The 17,413-nt window shown below is 38.9% G+C and overlaps 1 protein-coding gene across 7 annotated transcripts in view; it reads left to right on the top strand.

Moving 5' to 3' along the window:
* Positions 1-17,413, top strand: part of SPAG16 (sperm associated antigen 16) — a 1,027,170-nt gene that overhangs the window by 101,683 nt on the left and 908,074 nt on the right. Inside the window, exon 1 of one of the 7 annotated variants that reach the window (XM_014740282.3) lies at positions 12,929-13,152. The exons of 3 other annotated variants lie outside the window; for them this stretch is intronic. In XM_014740282.3, the coding sequence (XP_014595768.3) occupies positions 13,026-13,152 (127 nt within the window). In that variant the 5' untranslated portion in view covers positions 12,929-13,025. Of the gene's footprint in view, positions 1-12,928; positions 13,153-13,260; positions 13,543-17,413 lie in introns of those variants that run through there. 3 more of the 7 variants (XM_070269231.1, XM_070269232.1, XM_070269233.1) reach the window with 3 other exon arrangements.

The following is a 17,413-nucleotide window of genomic DNA, read 5'->3' on the forward strand; positions in this document are numbered from 1 at the left end:
GTGACCCACTGACTACTTAATGAGTGGCCAGGCCAGAGACAGCTCCAGTATCTGTTAGTTAATCAACAGAACAGATTGTACAAACATCTGTTTACAAGTACTGTTGGTGCATCCTTTACATCCAGATGCAATGAAGACAACTGTTGGAAAATTAGGAAAAATGTGATAGGACCATGGTTCCTAAACGTCAGTGCCTGTCAGAATCACCTGGACAGCTTGTTAAAACACAGATTACCAAGGCTCACCTCAAAGATTCTGATTCATACGTCCGTGATGGGCCCTAGAATTTGCATTTCTAGCAAGTTCCCAAGTGATGCACTGCTCGTCTGAACACTACACTTAGAGAACAACTTGTGAGAAGCTTGTTTTGTACCTTTAAATTATATAGTTAGTTTACAATTTTAAATAGAAACTCAACTATGATATCATAAATTTTTCAAATGTATTTTCAAAATGTATTCCATATGGTTACGTACCATCATGTATTAAAGAATCTACTTTTCCTTTTAATTTTTTGGATTTGTTTTTTCTTCTTGTTAGTCTTCATTTCATTCTTAACCCAAGCTATGTCTTTTTTGCCCCTCTCATTGTCTCGGTAAGATTTCCCAATTTTATGCTATTATATATTGCAGGAGCAGTCATTCTTTCTTGAGTAATTTTTCAAATTAGAATTCTCTATCAGATCGTAAGCTCCTTGGAAGAAGGAACCATGCGCTATTCATTTTTGAATCCGTATGCCCTTCCCATCATTGATGCCTAGTACTGAGAGTTGTACATGGAGGAAATCAATAAATATGTATTGCATTGAATGCTACATTTTTGACTCTGCTTCTTTCTTCTGAAGACCGAAAAAAGTCACATATAGAGTTTTAAATAGTTAGAAATTTGAATATGAGAAAGGCAAAGAAAGGAGAAAGGGAAGATTAGAAGGCTAATAGGAGTCTGTAGAAAGAGAAGACAGTGTGAGATTATTAAACCTGAACCAATTCAGATCTTAACTTATTAAATCCTTTATTTGAATGGACCATGTTTCTTTATTATTTATTTGGTGTTTTGTAGTGTAACATATCAAAAGGAAGCAATCAATGCAGATAAGTTGGTCAAAAATGAGTTAGAACAGAACAAAAGCTAAATAGGATTTTACCTGAAAATAGTTTTTAGAAGACATTGATTAAATTCAATAACTGTTAAATAAGTCAAATGAAGTGAAATCATAGAAAATGCTTCAACGGGACAAAATAAAGTGATTTAAATCAAAGAACTCATCACAACCAGGAGTTATATATGAAATATTTTCTCAAGTGAAAAAATCATTTTCTCTCTCTAGAAGGTACATAGTAAATGATTTGCCATACTTTTATATATGTTTTAAATATCTCATGACACAAAAATAGAAAATCTTGTTGAAAGTACTGAAAAGAATCAAACAAATGGATAGGCCTACTGTGTCTTTGGAAAGGAAGACATTATTAGGAAGTAAATTCTAAAATTAACATATATAATGCAGTTCAAGTTAGAATCTCAATGTGGTTTTTTTCAAAGGAGGGGACATGTATAAATTAATCTTAATGTTTAGTGCCCAAAAAGAGCTAAGAATAAAAGAGGAACAGGAAAAGGCACTTGACATGCCAAATATGAGAACATCAAAATTGAAAAACCACTAAACATAAATCAATACGGCATTGGTATAGAAACAGATGAACCAGTTATATACAATACAATAAATAAATCCATTTCATAAATAAATCTCAGTAAAAGAGAGAATTTAATATATAAAATGATATGTTCAATGGGAAAAGAAAAATTATTTTTAATTCTGGTATTGTGATCTATCGATTTGGAAGAAATAAAATTGGAATTTATTTTATGTCCTACGCAAAAGTAAACTCCAGATGAATTAAAGACTTAAATATGAAATACAAAAAAATAAGAACCTTGAGAGTTTTTAGAATTTAGGAGTGTTTGTAATATCTAAGGTTTGGCAAAATATTCTTAATCAAGACTGTGAAACCAAAAGATGTAAAAGAAAATAAAGCCGTAGTTGACTACAGGAAAAGTGAAAGTTTTTCATTTCAAAACATATTATAAATAAAGTCAATACCAAGATAATAAATATCGTGGACAAATATTTGTAACAGAATTGATAGGCTAAGGCCTGATATCAATAATTTACAAACAGCTCTCACAAACTGACAAAAAATATAGATGAGGAAGAAGATAAAAGACACTTTACAGTATATTAAACTGAAATGACAACAGTCATAAAAGGACACTATAGCCCACTGGTTCTTAGGAAATAATATTGAGATGTCATGTTACCCCCAGCAGAGAGTCAAAAATTAAAGAGAAAACTATACATGTATAAATTGCAGATATAAATGTCAGGTTTTACAGTTTTTTGGCAAAAGTTATCTGGAAACATGTATTGAAATTAAAAACAAATTTATCCTTTGACCCAGATCTTCCACTATTCTGCAGAATCTATACCATAGAAATCATACTACCATTAAGCAAGGGTATATGTACATGCATTTTATTCTAATATTGCTCATGGTGGCATTATATGGTGGAAAGTTAAATAAATTGTATTATATGTCTATTAAAGAATAAAATTCAGTGAACTTTATTTATGCAAATATGCAAATATTTATGCAAAATGAACTTTATTTATGCAAATAAGCCAGTCCCCCTCCCCCTGGGGAGCAAGGAGTTACCTGGTAGGTATAGCAAAGTCATTGTAGTTACTTGAATTGTAGTCTCCTTGACCTACTTAGCTACATATGTGACTAGAGAAACTGCTCAGTATTGGGAGACTGATAGGCCTTGTAATCTGGCACACTCAGCAAAAACATGAAGTGATGCTTAGAGGCCATGGTGGGCTGCAAATAAACATGGAGAAAAATATAGATGGATATCTTGTTTTTAACATGGATAACCTTGGAGAGAGTGAGCTAATGTGGGGAGAAGGGGGAGGGAGAGGAGATTGGGAAGGACGAGGCAAACAAAAATGAAATGAAAAAGAATGCATTTAATAAGCATATATATGTATATGCTTTATTTATAATTATATCTTTAATTAAAAGGATAAGTTACAAATAGTTTTTTTTTTACGTTAAGAACCCTAAAATCTGGCCATTTTTCTCTCTTGCTTAAATCATTCAGTGGCTTCTTATTACTTTTAGAATGAGGTTCATGGCCTCATATAATATAGGCCTATAGTGGCTCCTATGTATAATTCCTGCTTGGCTCTTCATCCTCGTCTTTAACTGCATCCATTGATCTCCACCAGACATTTTGCATATCCTGACTGTGTCAAGGATCATGAAGCAAGAAAAGCCACATGTTGACTTATTGATTTGCTGACATTTAGTCATATTATAGTTGATTTAGAAATGTGACTTTGAGAAGATATATGTCTTCCCTTATTACAGTTTTCATTATTCTTCCAGAGAATGGTACAGATAGAGCTCTGCTGAATATGCAAATAATTTTAGCACTTTTGTTTATTAAAATTGGCCAATCACTGCAACCTAAGCACTAACTTTTAAAAATGTAATGATTCTTTGTTCCTTTGAAGAAGAACTGCATCCGTGATTACTAACAAGGAAACAAGTTGGGAAATTTTGCCATGAGAGAGAATTTCAAAAGTCTCTCTGAACCTTCAATTGTGTTACATTTAAATTTTTTTTTTTTTTTTAAAGATTTTATTTTTTTCCGTTTTCTCCCCAAAGCCCCCCGGTACATAGTTGTGTATTCTTCGTTGTGGGTTCTTCTAGTTGTGGCATGTGGGATGCTGCCTCAGCGTGGTCTGACGAGCAGTGCCATGTCCGCGCCCAGGATTCGAACCGACGAAACACTGGGCCACCTGCAGCGGAGCGCGCGAACTCAACCACTCGGCCACGGGGCCAGCCCCACATTTAAATTTTTTTTAACATTTTAAAACGCAAACTAATTATGAAAACTCTAAACATTAAGTATTTTATTATATGTGTTGGAGAAGCTTCCATACAATACTCAACAATGAACTGGCTGAAGGAATTGCAGAGACAGAAAATGAGAAGAGGGCCATTTCCCCAGGAGTACATAGTGCATTCCTGAACCTTCCACTCTAGTCAGATTTGGTTAGAAAGAAGGGAAGATGATTGTTCTCATTCCCAGCTTGGGTGGAGTGCCAAGGCTTGAAATAAAGCCAGAAAAATGGCCTAAAGTCTGCTTAAATGAATTATGATATATCTGCACAAATGAGTACTATATAGCCACTAAAAAGGATGTGAAATTTCTCTATATACTGACTTGGATCAATGTCTGAAAAACATTTTTAAGGAAGTATATCCAAGACCACATAAGTATTCATATTTTTCTTTAGACACATGGTAGAACACTACACAGACTTTACTGAAGAATATCTTTGAAAAAACATATAAGAAACTGGAAACTTTTTTTCTGAAGAGACGAACAAATTGGTTAGGAGAAGAAAATAGACTCCTCACTCTCTAATTCTTTTATTTGTTTAGAGTTTAGTGAAGGTTGATGTGAATCCTGACCCTGAGGGAGCAGGTTAACTCCAAGGGAAGGGTTTTCATTACTGCGTGTAGAGACCGAATGTAAGAGGAAAGGCTGCTCCACATTGGAATGAGGGGAGAGGGACATTGAGGAGCCTCACCACCAGGCTAATCCTCCCATCTCAAAGATAGCTGCATGCCCCGCGGGTGAAGATTGCATCTGCTTAGCACTGCCTCAGTGAGGGAGTTTGTGCAAGTTACTGATTCTCTCCGCATCTTAGTTTCCTCATCTCTGTCTCAGTAACTGCTTTAAAGGATTGTTGTGGGAGCCAATGAACTGTTCCGGATATAGCATTCTGTCACTCTGGAAGGGTTAGCTCTCATCAGTCTTATTTTCATCATTGGGAAGCCAACAGTAATCATGAAATCACTCCTACTTTAAGGCTCTGTCTCTCTACTCCAACAAGTAATTGTCTTCATGTGCTGGTGTTACTGTGGCCCAGAGGTAACAGTGTGTAGACAACAGAAGCTGAGAGTGCTTTGAGGGGGGGCAGTTAGCTGAGAGGTCTCCACAGGCGCAAACTGTGTAGAAGGACAGATTTTCAGAAGCATTTTCCAGATTACTTTTCACTCCTGGAAGGCAAAATTGTGAATAATCTTATTAAAAAGATTCTGTTTTTCATGACGGAAGCTTTCTTAGAAAATAGAATATTTATTTCCTCCTAAGTTCAAGGATACAATCCAGTAGCCATTGGACTTCCTGGTATGTTTATTATAACTTCTTGATCATCCAGCAATGATTCTCATCCTCCTCAGTCTCTGGGAACAACGGTCCCCTATTCAAGTGTTCTCTGGCTGCTAAGTTCACTCATATGAATATTTTATATCCCATTTCTTTTTGTGTATTTCAAATGTTTCTATGTAAAAACAAAAAATCATTTTAAGGCATTGACTGTTTAAAGTATATAAATATGAAGAAAGCTAATGAATGAGTAAATTTACATAAGTAAACTTTGGATATTGGAGTTATTAAAGAATTTAAAAATAATATTCTTCTGGAAATGCAAGGGTGATCTTAGGGAATATGGATAGAATGTCAATTTTCATAGATTCCTGCTGAAGTAGGGAAAATCAGAGGCTTCTTAGTTGTCAGCCTACTTGTACCACCCTCGCCTCCAGTCCCCTTTCTCCTGCTCTTGTTTGTCATCAGCAACTATTGTCACCAAAGTCCCTCTGATATTCTTGTAAATCATGAATTATTTTTCTCCTGCAGATTTTACCAAAAATTTAGATGCACCTGCTTGTGCCTAATTAACTTACAAAATTATTGATAAGAAAAACGAAATGTGCAAGATCTCAAAATCAGGGTGAGGTGTGTCTGTGTCAGGTTGGAGGAAGGTGCATCTAGAACTTTAATTAACACCAAAAATATCTAGATTTAAAGTAGGGTTTAAAACAAGTATGGATATTGAACTGAAGAATTTGCCTATCACAACAAATATATATATATATATATATATTCTTTTTAAAGATTGGCACCTAGGCTAACAACCATTGCCAATCTTCCTTGTTTATATTTTTAAGGATTGGCACCTGGGCTAACAACTGTTGCCAATCTTTTTTTTTTCTGCTTTATTTCCCAACCCCCCCCCCCCCCCCCCACCCACCCAGTACATAGTTGTATGTCTTATTTGCAGGTCCTTCTAGTTGTGGGATGTGGGACACCGCCTCAACATGGCCTGACGAGTGGTGCCATGTCCGCACCCATGATCTGAACCACTCGGCCATGGAGCCAGCCCCATATTTTTTTCATTACAATAATCAAAATCTCTTTCTTAATTCACATAGTCGTCTTGGATTTTCGCCCATTATCTACCATTTAATCCACTGCTTTCATTTTGCCTGAATCTGTGACTTCTGTGGCTCTGTGCGTTGTCTCTGGAAATTCAGTTTACAGTTCTCTGGCTTTGATAAATTCTTTGAGACACAACTCTCTCTCTCAACATTCCTGGGAAGTGACCACTCTAGATACAATGTGCTAACTGGCCTATCCACTACCAGCCCTACTTTCCCACTGGAGGAAGAAAAAAAGAGTTGTCTTTTCAAAAAGGAAAAATTCAAATTTTTCTCAAAAATTCAAACTCAACCCCCAAAAATTGAGCGTTACAGGTATATGCCTCAGAGGAAAGGTTTTCTTTTCATACTTTTTTCTTTCTTTTTTTTCCTACTTTATTTCTAGTACTGTGAGTAATTGTGGATATGCTAAGAAATATAGTCAATCAAGGATTAGAAAATGCTTTAGATAAATCTGCTTTGCTGTTTTCAGTTATGGGAATATGGCAATTGAACTTGCAGTGCCTGGAAGAAAGGGCCATCTCACACAGCTGTCTTGGAAATTGCTGCATGCAGTGAATACTGGACAGCAGAATTTCCATAGTGAGCCTCCAGTGCTTGAAGTGGTCATTAGATGTCGTTAGATGTTCGTGGCCGGAACTGTCATCATGGCCTCTCAAGTCAGACTTCCTTTTCTACCTACAACTTCTCCGGCTCCTACCTCCAACCCAGCACTGCTCTCTGCTCAATTCCTCTGTCCTTCCAATCATTGCCATTGTTCTTCCCTTTCATATCACCACATCTGTTGTCTTTCTCTTCTCAGTCTTTAGATGGGGGAAGTGGCCAACTAGCGGACAAGATAGAGGAGAGTGCCCTGGATGTCTAAATTAGCCCACTCAGTTTTCTCCTATGTGTGAAAACAAACTGTACTTCTTCCACCTGTGTGGGGAGAAAAGTTTTCTTCAGTCTAAATGCACATGTGTAAGTTATATCAGACATTTTTAGAAAAAACCCCTTAGCAGTAAAGTATATCGTCAAATAGTATGAAAATAATAAAGATTCTATATAGAGTCAATGTATCAGCTAGGTCTTGTTGACTGGCAAGTGACAGAAACCCCAATGGAAACTTGTGTAAGGAAAAGTAATTTATTGTTTCAAGGGGCCGGCCGGTGGCCCAGTGGTTAAGTTCAAACCCTCTGCTTCGGTGGTCCAGGGTTTCACGAGTTCAGATCCTGGGTGTGGACATGGCACCGCCCATCAGGCCATGCTGAGGCGGTGTCCCACATGCCACAACTAGAAGGATCCACAGTTAAAATACACAACTATGTACTGGGGGACTTTGGGGAGAAAGAAAAAAGAAGTTTGGCAACAGATGTTAGCTCAGTTGCCAATCTTTAAGAATAAAAGTAATTTATTGTTTCATATAAGACAAAGGTCAAGGGATGAATTTTGTTTAAGGCTACACTAGAATCAAGATTCAAGTAATTTAAAAGAAAATAAACTTTTTATTTTGGAATACTTTTAGATTTACTAAGAAGTTGGGAATACAGCATAGAAAGTCCCCATATACCCACATGCAGTTTCCCCTAATGTTAACATCTTACATTGATATGGTACATTTGTCCCATCTAATGAACAAATATCGGTACATTATCATTAGCCAAAGTCCATTCTTTACTCAACTGTCCTTAGTTTTTACTTAATGCCCATGTTTTGTTCCGGGACGCCACATTACATTTAGTCATCATGCCTCCTTAGGAGTTTCGCGGTTGTGACAGTTTCTCACTTTCCTTGTATTTGATGTGGACTATTTTGAGGAGTCCCAGTAACATAATTTGTAGAATGTCCCTCACCTGACATTTGTCTCGTGTTTTTCTCGTGACTAGTCATGGGGTATGGGTTTTTGAGGTGGTGGTTGTCAGATTTCTCCACCGTAAAGCTACTCTTTGTCCTTCCTTTTCGTGTTGTACTCTGCGAGGAAGTCACCACGTTGGGTCCACAGTGCAGGAGTGAGGAGTTATGCTCCACTCCTGGGATGGGGTGTTTTTACCTGCATTATTTGGAATGCTTTCTTACAGGAGATGTGTCCAATCCCCTTCATTTATTTATTTATGTAATCATTTATTATATCAGTATGGACTCATAGATATTTCTTTTATACTTTGGGTTGTACTTCACTACTACTTTCTTAATTTTGTTGCTCAAATTTTTCTAGCTTTGTACGTTTTTGGGAGCTCTTTCAGTTGGCCCACGTCTCTTCGATATACCCTCATTCTTACGAGATTTTTAGTGAGTGGGGGCACTTCTTACTTTCTGGCACTTTCAGGCTCATCTTGTATATTCCAAGGCCAATCTTAGATACAGCCATTTCTCCAATGGCTGTTCTTTTTATTGGAATTGGTGTTAGAAACCAAGATCTGGGTGCTAGGTATGCTCATTGCAATGGCGATGTTGTTGTGTGTCAGCCCTCTTAGCTGACAGAGCGAGGGAATATATACATGTATATAGAGGCTCAAGTGATTCTATCTGGACTCAAGTTTTCTCTTTCTTTCACCCAGGCCCTCCATGTTTACTCAATTCTTGGACAGAAATTTTCTTCATACTTGCAAGGTGGCTGTGGCAACTTTAAAACTTAAGTCTCAAGGAAGGGAATGAAAGTCTCTTTCCCACAATTCCCAACAAATTCCCACCAAATCTCATTGGCTTCTTTTAGGTTACATTTCAATTTGGCAACTGATCCCTGTAGCCAAGAGAAATGAGATGTTCTTATTAGGTTATGCCTGGGTCATGTCCCCCTCACAAGAGGCGGAAGGTGGAGCCTATTTTAAACCACATGGGAAAAGAACACAAGAGACACAGAGTTTCAAATGGTTGATAGTGAAAAAACGGAAAATATAGCTGTATAGTTGAAAAATGATAAGTTCCACCACAGCCAATTACCGCTACATCTATGGATTCTGAAATTCTAAAACATCCTACCACTTACTGTGAAGTTTTGAAAGAAAATAAGATAGTTATTTTTATAAAAAGATGTATCAGTAAATGGCTTGATAGCAAATGAACCTTCATAGCTTCTGAAAATTGAATAGTACTTTACCTTTACTATATCTTTGCATATGAGTTTTCTGCTTTGAAACTATACATGCAGAGAGCAAATCCATTGTCAGATTCCTTTCTGTTTGCTTTTAAAAATAATTTCACTTTTACAAAAATGGAGCATTTAGGCTGGAAGGAAATAAAATCTGTTGTCCTTTGTGATTGTTGCTTCATTTTGATCGTCTCCACTGGTTTTCTTTATTTACCTCTTTCAGGAACCTAGTCAAAAGGAAACTAGAGAGCTTGAGGTTCATTCATTAAAATGTTAAGGCGCTTTCTTTTTTTCCACTTCAAGGAAGTTTGTAAAATATTGTAAAAAGGACGGCCTATAGGATGGAAGGGTTATAGGATGGCATTATAACTGAAACCACTAGTGTGATCTGAAGTTCTCGGGGTTTTAGTAGTAAGGCTTTCACACTCCTTTTTAATTAAGCCATCAATTAACAGAACAAGAATACCAATGCAAAAGGATTATTTTCAAATTCATCTGCTGCAAAGACATGCTAGTTTTACGATATTAGCAGTCACCTAGAAAAGTTGCATCCTATTTTTATCTGAAGGCAATTATTGGTTCTCTTTATATTTGTTAAGATTATTTTTGCTTTTATTTCATTGCTTTTAAAAAATATTACTCACTGTAGAGATCTACGGGTTTACAAAATAAAATATTAAAGATGCTTCTAATTTGGATTGTTAAATGAACTGCTGCTTAGGTCCCTGTGGACTGTGTTCAAATTATATTGAGCCACAAATATCTTGGGTGACCTCTAAATTTAAAATCCATGAAATGGACATAATCAAATTGGTAACTCTGAATTGAAACTTTGGTTATTTGGAACCCTTAGAGAATTAGACTTCCAGAAATTTTTTTGGAGTAATCCAGTCATGATACTTCTTTGCATTAGAAGACTTTTTTTTTTAGCTCTTTTGACAAGAACGTTTCCCACTTCTCTAACTTAAGCAGTGGATACTGGCCATATTTCATTTATTTTCTTATGACTCTATTACAATCTTCCTCGTTTTTGAGTGCTGGATATTCTAGAAATATTTGTGGGTTTTTTTTGCCAATCTTCTTTTTTTTTCCTGCTTTATCTTCCCAAATCCCCCTGGTAGATAGTTGTATATTTTAATTGCAGGTCCTTCTACTTGTGGCATGTGGGACACTGCCTCAATGTGGCCCAACGAGTGGTGCCACGTCCATACCCAGGATCCGAACCAGCAAAACCCTGGGCTGCCACAGCAGAACGTGCAAACTTAACCACTCGGCCACGAGGCCGGCCCCTAGAAAGATTTAAGTTTTGTCTTAAAAATGTTCCTATAGGGTCAGCCCTGGTGGCTCTGTGGTTAAGTTCAGCATGCTCCATTTCAGCAGCCCAGGTTTGGTTCCCAGCATGGACCTACGCCACCCGTCTATCAGTGAGCATGCTGTGGTAGCAGCTCACATAGAAAATAGAGGAAGATTAGAAACAGATGTTAGCTCAGGGTGACTCTTGCTCAGCAAAAAGAGGAAGATTGGCAACAGATGTTAAAGAAAAAAAAAGAAGAAGAGAAAAACATGTTCCTATATATGTATATTCCTCACAAATACAATGTCCAACTTAGGATTAGCATATCCACTCACTATTTTGAGTAAATTTTATTAACAATTATTTATTGAAAATATTTAATATGCTGAACATGGTGATGATAAGTGCTTTTTACATATTTCACTTCATTTATTCTTCATATTTTAATAAGGTAGCTATTAAAATCTCCATTTGAGAGAAGAGGAAACTATGCCTCAGGGAGCTTAAATTAATTACTGTCATACAGAAGAGCCAGGATTCAAATCTGTCTGTAGAATCTGACATACTGTATCTAAAAACTAAGAAAGAGCCACCGTAATAGACCCACCCACAAAATTCAAGTAAGTATTGACTGTTCAAGAGACCCTCCTCCATGATTCTTCCATGCTCCTACATGTCTTGCCAGGTGTGAAAGGCACTTACCGCCCTTACCCAGGTCATTTCTCAGGCTTCTTTACAGGAAACAATCCTGAGTGATGAAATAACCCCCCTCTGGAATAAAGAGCAGGCTTTCTATAAAAGTGGTAGATTTCCCAATTTCAGTTTCTTACCTATATTTTCAGCCTCTTATCATTGTTCCTTGAATTTAATGCTTATTTATGCTCAGAATATGGTTGATGTGAGCATTCAAGGAAAAAGAGTAACTTATTAAAAGAATAAATACCATGGGGCCAGTCTGGTGGCGCAGTAAGTTCACACTTTCTGTTTTGGCACACCAGGGTTCGCTGGGTTCAGATCCCGGGTGCGGACATGGCACCACTTGGCATGCCATGCTGTGGTAGGTGTCCCACATATAAAGTAGAGAAAGATGGGCACGGATGTTAGCTCAGGGCCAATCATCCTCAGCAAAAAGAGGAGGATTGGCAGCAGTTAGCTCAGGGCTAATCTTCCTCAAAGGAAAAAAGAGAATAAATACCAGAACAAATTTTCCAATTATTATGTCTAATTGTGGCCCTTGATTATTCTAAAAAACAAAACCCAAAAAAACAATTTAATTCAATAGAAATAACAGGTATTTCTTAGTGTCTACTATGTGCCTGATGAGTTCTTAATGCTTTATGTTGTTTTACGCCTTGCAACAATACTTTGAGGTAAGTAATACTATATCCCCACTTGACAAATGAGGAACTGGGGCCTAGAGGCATTATACAGTTTGCCAGAGGTTTCATCGCGAGTAAGCAAGGGAGCCAGGCTGCGTATGCAGCCACTCTGGTTCCAACACCCGGGCTCTCAATCACCTCCTTACGGAGTTACCACTATCTTTTTGCTGTTACCACTATATTTGTTGCTATTTGCATCCAATTTTCATCAAGAAATGTAGAATGAAAAACAGCCTGCAAAGAAAAGGGCCCTGTAGATGCTTCAGCTACATACACAAATATTATTCCAAGTGCCAGTTATAAAACCAAAGTCAAAACGCATCTCCAGATAAATGCTTTCAAAGAGCACAAAATGGAATTGACTTAGGTAACCCCCCTCCCCCCCCCAGCTTTTTATTGCTAAGCATCTGAGGATGGTAGTTCCCCTGGATCAATCTCTCAATTATGATTTCCAGGGTTCCCCCCGCCCTCTTTTTCAGGAGTTTTCCCTGGGGACTTTGGGGCTCTACACACATCTAAAATCCGGGGACTGATGACGGGCATGTAAGAACCAAGAGAAAGGCAATTTACGGGAGAAAATGAAGTGAGAAAGAAAGGACAGGGTCAAAACGAAAGAAAACCAAGCTGCCTCGGTAAGAAAATGTGTATAATCCAAGCCGACTGTTCCTCGCGTTTTATCTCGTCCACTCCAGGAGCCGCGTCCCCAGCTCTCAGGGTAACTAGGCAACGACGTTGCCCTGGTAACCCGGGAAACTCAGAGGGCTCCAACGCGTCTGGCTCGGGCCGCCCTTCGGTACCCAGCGCTGGCCGGGTGGGCGGGGCGAGGCGGAGTCGGGCTCTCGCGAGAGCTGCGTGGGGCCGCCGGCGGCGGCGTCAGGCTGGCCTTAGGGACGTGCTGGCCGGCAGGGGCGGGCCCGGGAGCGCCGGCGATGGCGGCGGAGGAAGGCATGGCTCCGTCGGCCCTTCGGGTCCTGGAAGAAGCGCTGGGCGTGGGCCTGACGAGTGCCGGGGCCACCGCCGAGGCGGTGGCGGCCGAGGGCGCCTACTACTTGGAGCGTATCCTTGGCTGCGCGTCGGGCCGAGGCGCGGGCTCCGTTGGGGCCCCGCCGGGGCGGCCTCCGCGCCGCGGGCGCCCTGACATCCCCGCCGAGCTCTCCTGCTTTAGGCGCGTGCGGCCGCCGCGGCCGTTGGAAGGAGAGCAGGAAGACCTTCAGGAGCCACGTGTTTCGTAACCACTCAGTAAACTGTGGATCAAGTTCTGTGTTAAGGCAGCGCAAGAAATTGCTTCAACCCTCCTAGCCCTTAGTATTTCTCCTAAATGAGCCCGCGGGCCTTCGGAATACCGTGGGAGCAGACTCAGTGGGGGGACATGAGGAGGTTCCGCAGGACCGCTCTCTGCCTCTGGGCTTGAACGGGCTCCAGCGCAGATAGCAAACCCCTGATCCTGTAGGTGGCCCCATTGTCCAATGCTTAAATGTTTGTTTTGGCAGGATCAACTTCCTGGCTAGTTTCAATTTTGGCTATTTAATAACAATAATTACTTTTTTCCCCCCGCTTTAGCAGCTGAATGATGATCTGGTGAGCTGACAAGGCTCAGAGATGTTAGGAAGAAACCAGATAGAACGATTATCAGTGGAAGTACCAGAAAAATTGAATAGCCACGTGTGGATGGTTAGGTTCCCTGTTTCTTCTGTAAGGCTTTTGAACTCCCCTTCTCTAGGCATCCAGATTAGTGGTACTGGAGAGATGGGAGGGTTCACGAGAAGATACCTACTTCTTTCTTTCAGGCAGGTAGGAGAGAGATGGTTATCTGTTTTAGTCTTAAAGATGTCAAGGAAACTCCAAAATCTACCTTATTCTTTTCTCCAACTATAATCCCCCTAGCTTTAACTCAAGATTTCAGAGATCCAGCAATAACTTATTTGTGGGCTCTGTCTGGCAAACTGATTAACCTGTCCTGACTCAGGTGCAGTACACACCATGCTACCAATCTTGGAAGAACTTAATTGAAAGATCAAAGAAAATACGTAGTATTTTATTCGATGCAAACATGATTTTTACAGGAATGTTAAGGTGGAATAGTTTTAAATCACCTTGGATGAAATATGTGGGTGCTGTAGTGTCTTAAGTGAGGTTTTATATTAGGTTTTCCTGGCTCTAACGAGCTGTCTTTTTCAGTAATGGTCCTTTTTAAAACAAGCCAACAATTTCAGAGCTTGTCTAGGTCAAGTATGAAGTTATCCAGTGTTCTTGCTAGTGAATGATAACCAGGCATCTTAGCGTTTTTGTCTGCGTTAAAATGAATTCTGTTACACATGGTTTCGTTGTTAACATAAGACACACAGGTAACTTTTTGCAAACATCTTTGTGAAATAAATGCTGGGACTCCGACAGAGCACAACTGTCTGCAGTGAAAATTAGGTTTACTTAATTTACAGGAGGGTCATTGAGTCACAGCTGCCAAGGGACAGCAGTTTGCAAAAGACCGGTCTTACAAAGACTTCTCCAAATAATCACATTTACAAATATAAGGAACTCTAACTTTTCTGATTTTATTTTCCAGTTTGTGGATTATCTAGCACCTTTGCTCTTCTTCCATCTCTCTCTGGTTGACTGACTATTATTTTGCATTTCAACCAAAGGGTAGTCAGGGGACAACAGAACTAAACATTTCACCAATCAACTTTCCTCCATTCAATGTTCCACTAAGAGGTTTAGTCATAGGAGAGACTTTAGCTCTTAGTTAAAGTTTGAGGATTACTTTTGAATGCCAATTATCCCTGTCTCACCGGGCTCTCTTGACATGCATAATTAAGAGTTGACTGTATAATGTTATTTGACGTTGTTTCTTAAGGCAATTATGATAGTTGCTGAAGTGAGACTTTCTTGGGTTTAAATTCTTTAGCTCTCAGGTAATTTAATTGAGCTGTTGCGGTGGATAAATAAAAGTTGTATGCACAAATGAATCAGAAATCTGATGTTCTCTACTTTGCACATATACTTAATCACTTCTAATCCACTGCGTTTGGTCCTGGACTTCCCTTATTTATGACTGAACAGATGCTCCTAGAACAGTAGGCAATGAGCTCTCAATATTGAACAAGACTTTGAAAGAAGTTCACTTGAATTCTCCGGGAAATCACCCCTTTCTCTGCTCTTAAACATTCAAACATAAAGAACATATATAGATTAATATGGTCCAAACTAGAAACAGCCAGGACCCACCATGGGGAAATGGCTTCATTCACAGAGGCCACACATTCTTTATGACAGTTTAGAGAATGTGTGTTCGGGAGAAGGAATTCTTACCCTTGCAACATCCCTCCCTCATAACCTCTTTGCTGTAATGATGTCACCTCTTTCTCTTCTGAAACACTTCACAATATCAGTGCTTTTAAGTATTAAACTTCCACAAGGCGAGATACAAACATACATGACATACTTCTTGTCTTACTTAGCTCTCTCCAGAGCTTTAAGAGGTTTAGTCATGGAATACATGAATCCTCTGGAGAACTCTTCATGAGAAAGATATTTGCAGCATTGTAAAATGCAAAGCTCGATTTTAACTATGTGGTCTGTGCAGGGGTGAGATTTTCAATTGCAGTATTGAGCAGCTGTGTGGCTGCAGACATTTGGGAGTGCCCAATTCCAATTGGGGGATGCAGGCTGGAATGAATTGTACTAAGAAAGCTAACACTTAATTGATTTTGTTGCTACTTGTCTAAAGAAAGATCTTGTTCAAGCAAGAGTAATGGAATACATGGACTCTAGGAAAATGGAGCCCCCCAAATATTGTTTTGTTACTTACCTTCCTTTTCCCTGATCCTCTGCTCCCTGACTAGCTTTGGATGATTATTTCATCTTTCTAGGCATTCGACACTAAGAATTTGGCTTCTTAGCTTGTGGACATAAGTTTGCTGGCCACGGAAAAGGTCTCCTCTGGGCCCAACAGCAATTTCTGAGGCTTGAGTGAGTTCAACCAGTCCTTTGAGGGTAATCAACTCTGGGTGTGGTCCCAAAGTCAACTCTTTCTGAAAATGCAAAATTAAGGATTCCAGACCCTGAAATGTGGTGACCACACCAAACTGATACCCCATCTAGTATGCATGCTTCTCTTCTTAATGACATCCCTAGCCATTCTTTCGTTGCAATAGTAATGTTCACTGACAACTTTGATTAAAATAGAACTTTTGTTATTTTAAAAAGTTTTGTTATTTATTGCTTTTAACCTTTAGTTATTTTTTTTTCCTCTTAAGATGTTACTTCTCTGGAATGCTTATTATATTAAGTGAGAAGATATTTGTAAAATCCTTAATAATTATTATGTACCCAAGTAGTGCATTTCTTATCATTGGAAAACTGAATTTGCCCATGGCTGCTTAGTTACACCCTACATATATCCAAATAAAAAGAATAGACAATCTGAAGGTAGAATCTAGATCAAGAGGCATGTTACTAAACCCAGAGAGCTGAATTTTACATGCATGAAAGTCATAGCTATTTGGAGAGAAAAATTGTGCTTTGTTCCGTGTTCTCTAGTCTAGGCAGACCTTAATGTGCATATGAATCAAAGATATGGATCTTTAAATGAAGATTCTAATTCAGTAAGTCTGGGTCAGGGCTGAGATTCTGCATTATTAACAAGCTCCAGGTGCTGCTGGTGCCGCTGGTCTAAGGACTATTATTGGAGTAGCAAGGCTGTAGACAAACATCTTAACCTCTAGCCTTTATTGTTTCAGATATAGGCATAATATGTAGAGCCCATATCTGGATCTCCTGGCTTAGAAGTTGAAAAACTTATACCAGCACCCACTATGAGAACTATAAGTCTTATATGTTGAAAGGAAGTTATTGTCCAGCTTCTGAGGCAGAAGATGTCCAGTAGCTGTCTAGGGCAGGGGCGGCCATAAAATTCCACTCTTGCCAGTTCTCATGAATTGGTAGTGGTTCCCTAGTATGTGGTGTTAATAAGAATTCCAAGACCCTGTGAAGACCCAGTGGGAAAGACTGCAGGAAGCAAACAACATTGGGAAAAGCAGCAGCAAGTGTGCTAATTATTTACCATCTTTGGTCTATATTATTTAGTTAACTTACTTTATTTAAACTGGCATGCCTGAGAAAGGGAACAGACTGCAAAATTTGCTACTTACACTACTTTTCTTTTATTTCAATTTAGTAAGTAAAATGTTAATCATGAAAGATCCAGGCTAGATTTTAGATTGCTTCTGTGTGCATTGACTCTGCAGTGATGGCAAAGATTACAAAGCAATTTCTGTCTATAGTAGCTTTGGGAAATCATGTAAAATATAATTAGCTA

The sequence above is a fragment of the Equus caballus genome, chromosome 6, assembly GCF_041296265.1.
Source record: "Equus caballus isolate H_3958 breed thoroughbred chromosome 6, TB-T2T, whole genome shotgun sequence".
Taxonomy (NCBI): domain Eukaryota; kingdom Metazoa; phylum Chordata; class Mammalia; order Perissodactyla; family Equidae; genus Equus; species Equus caballus.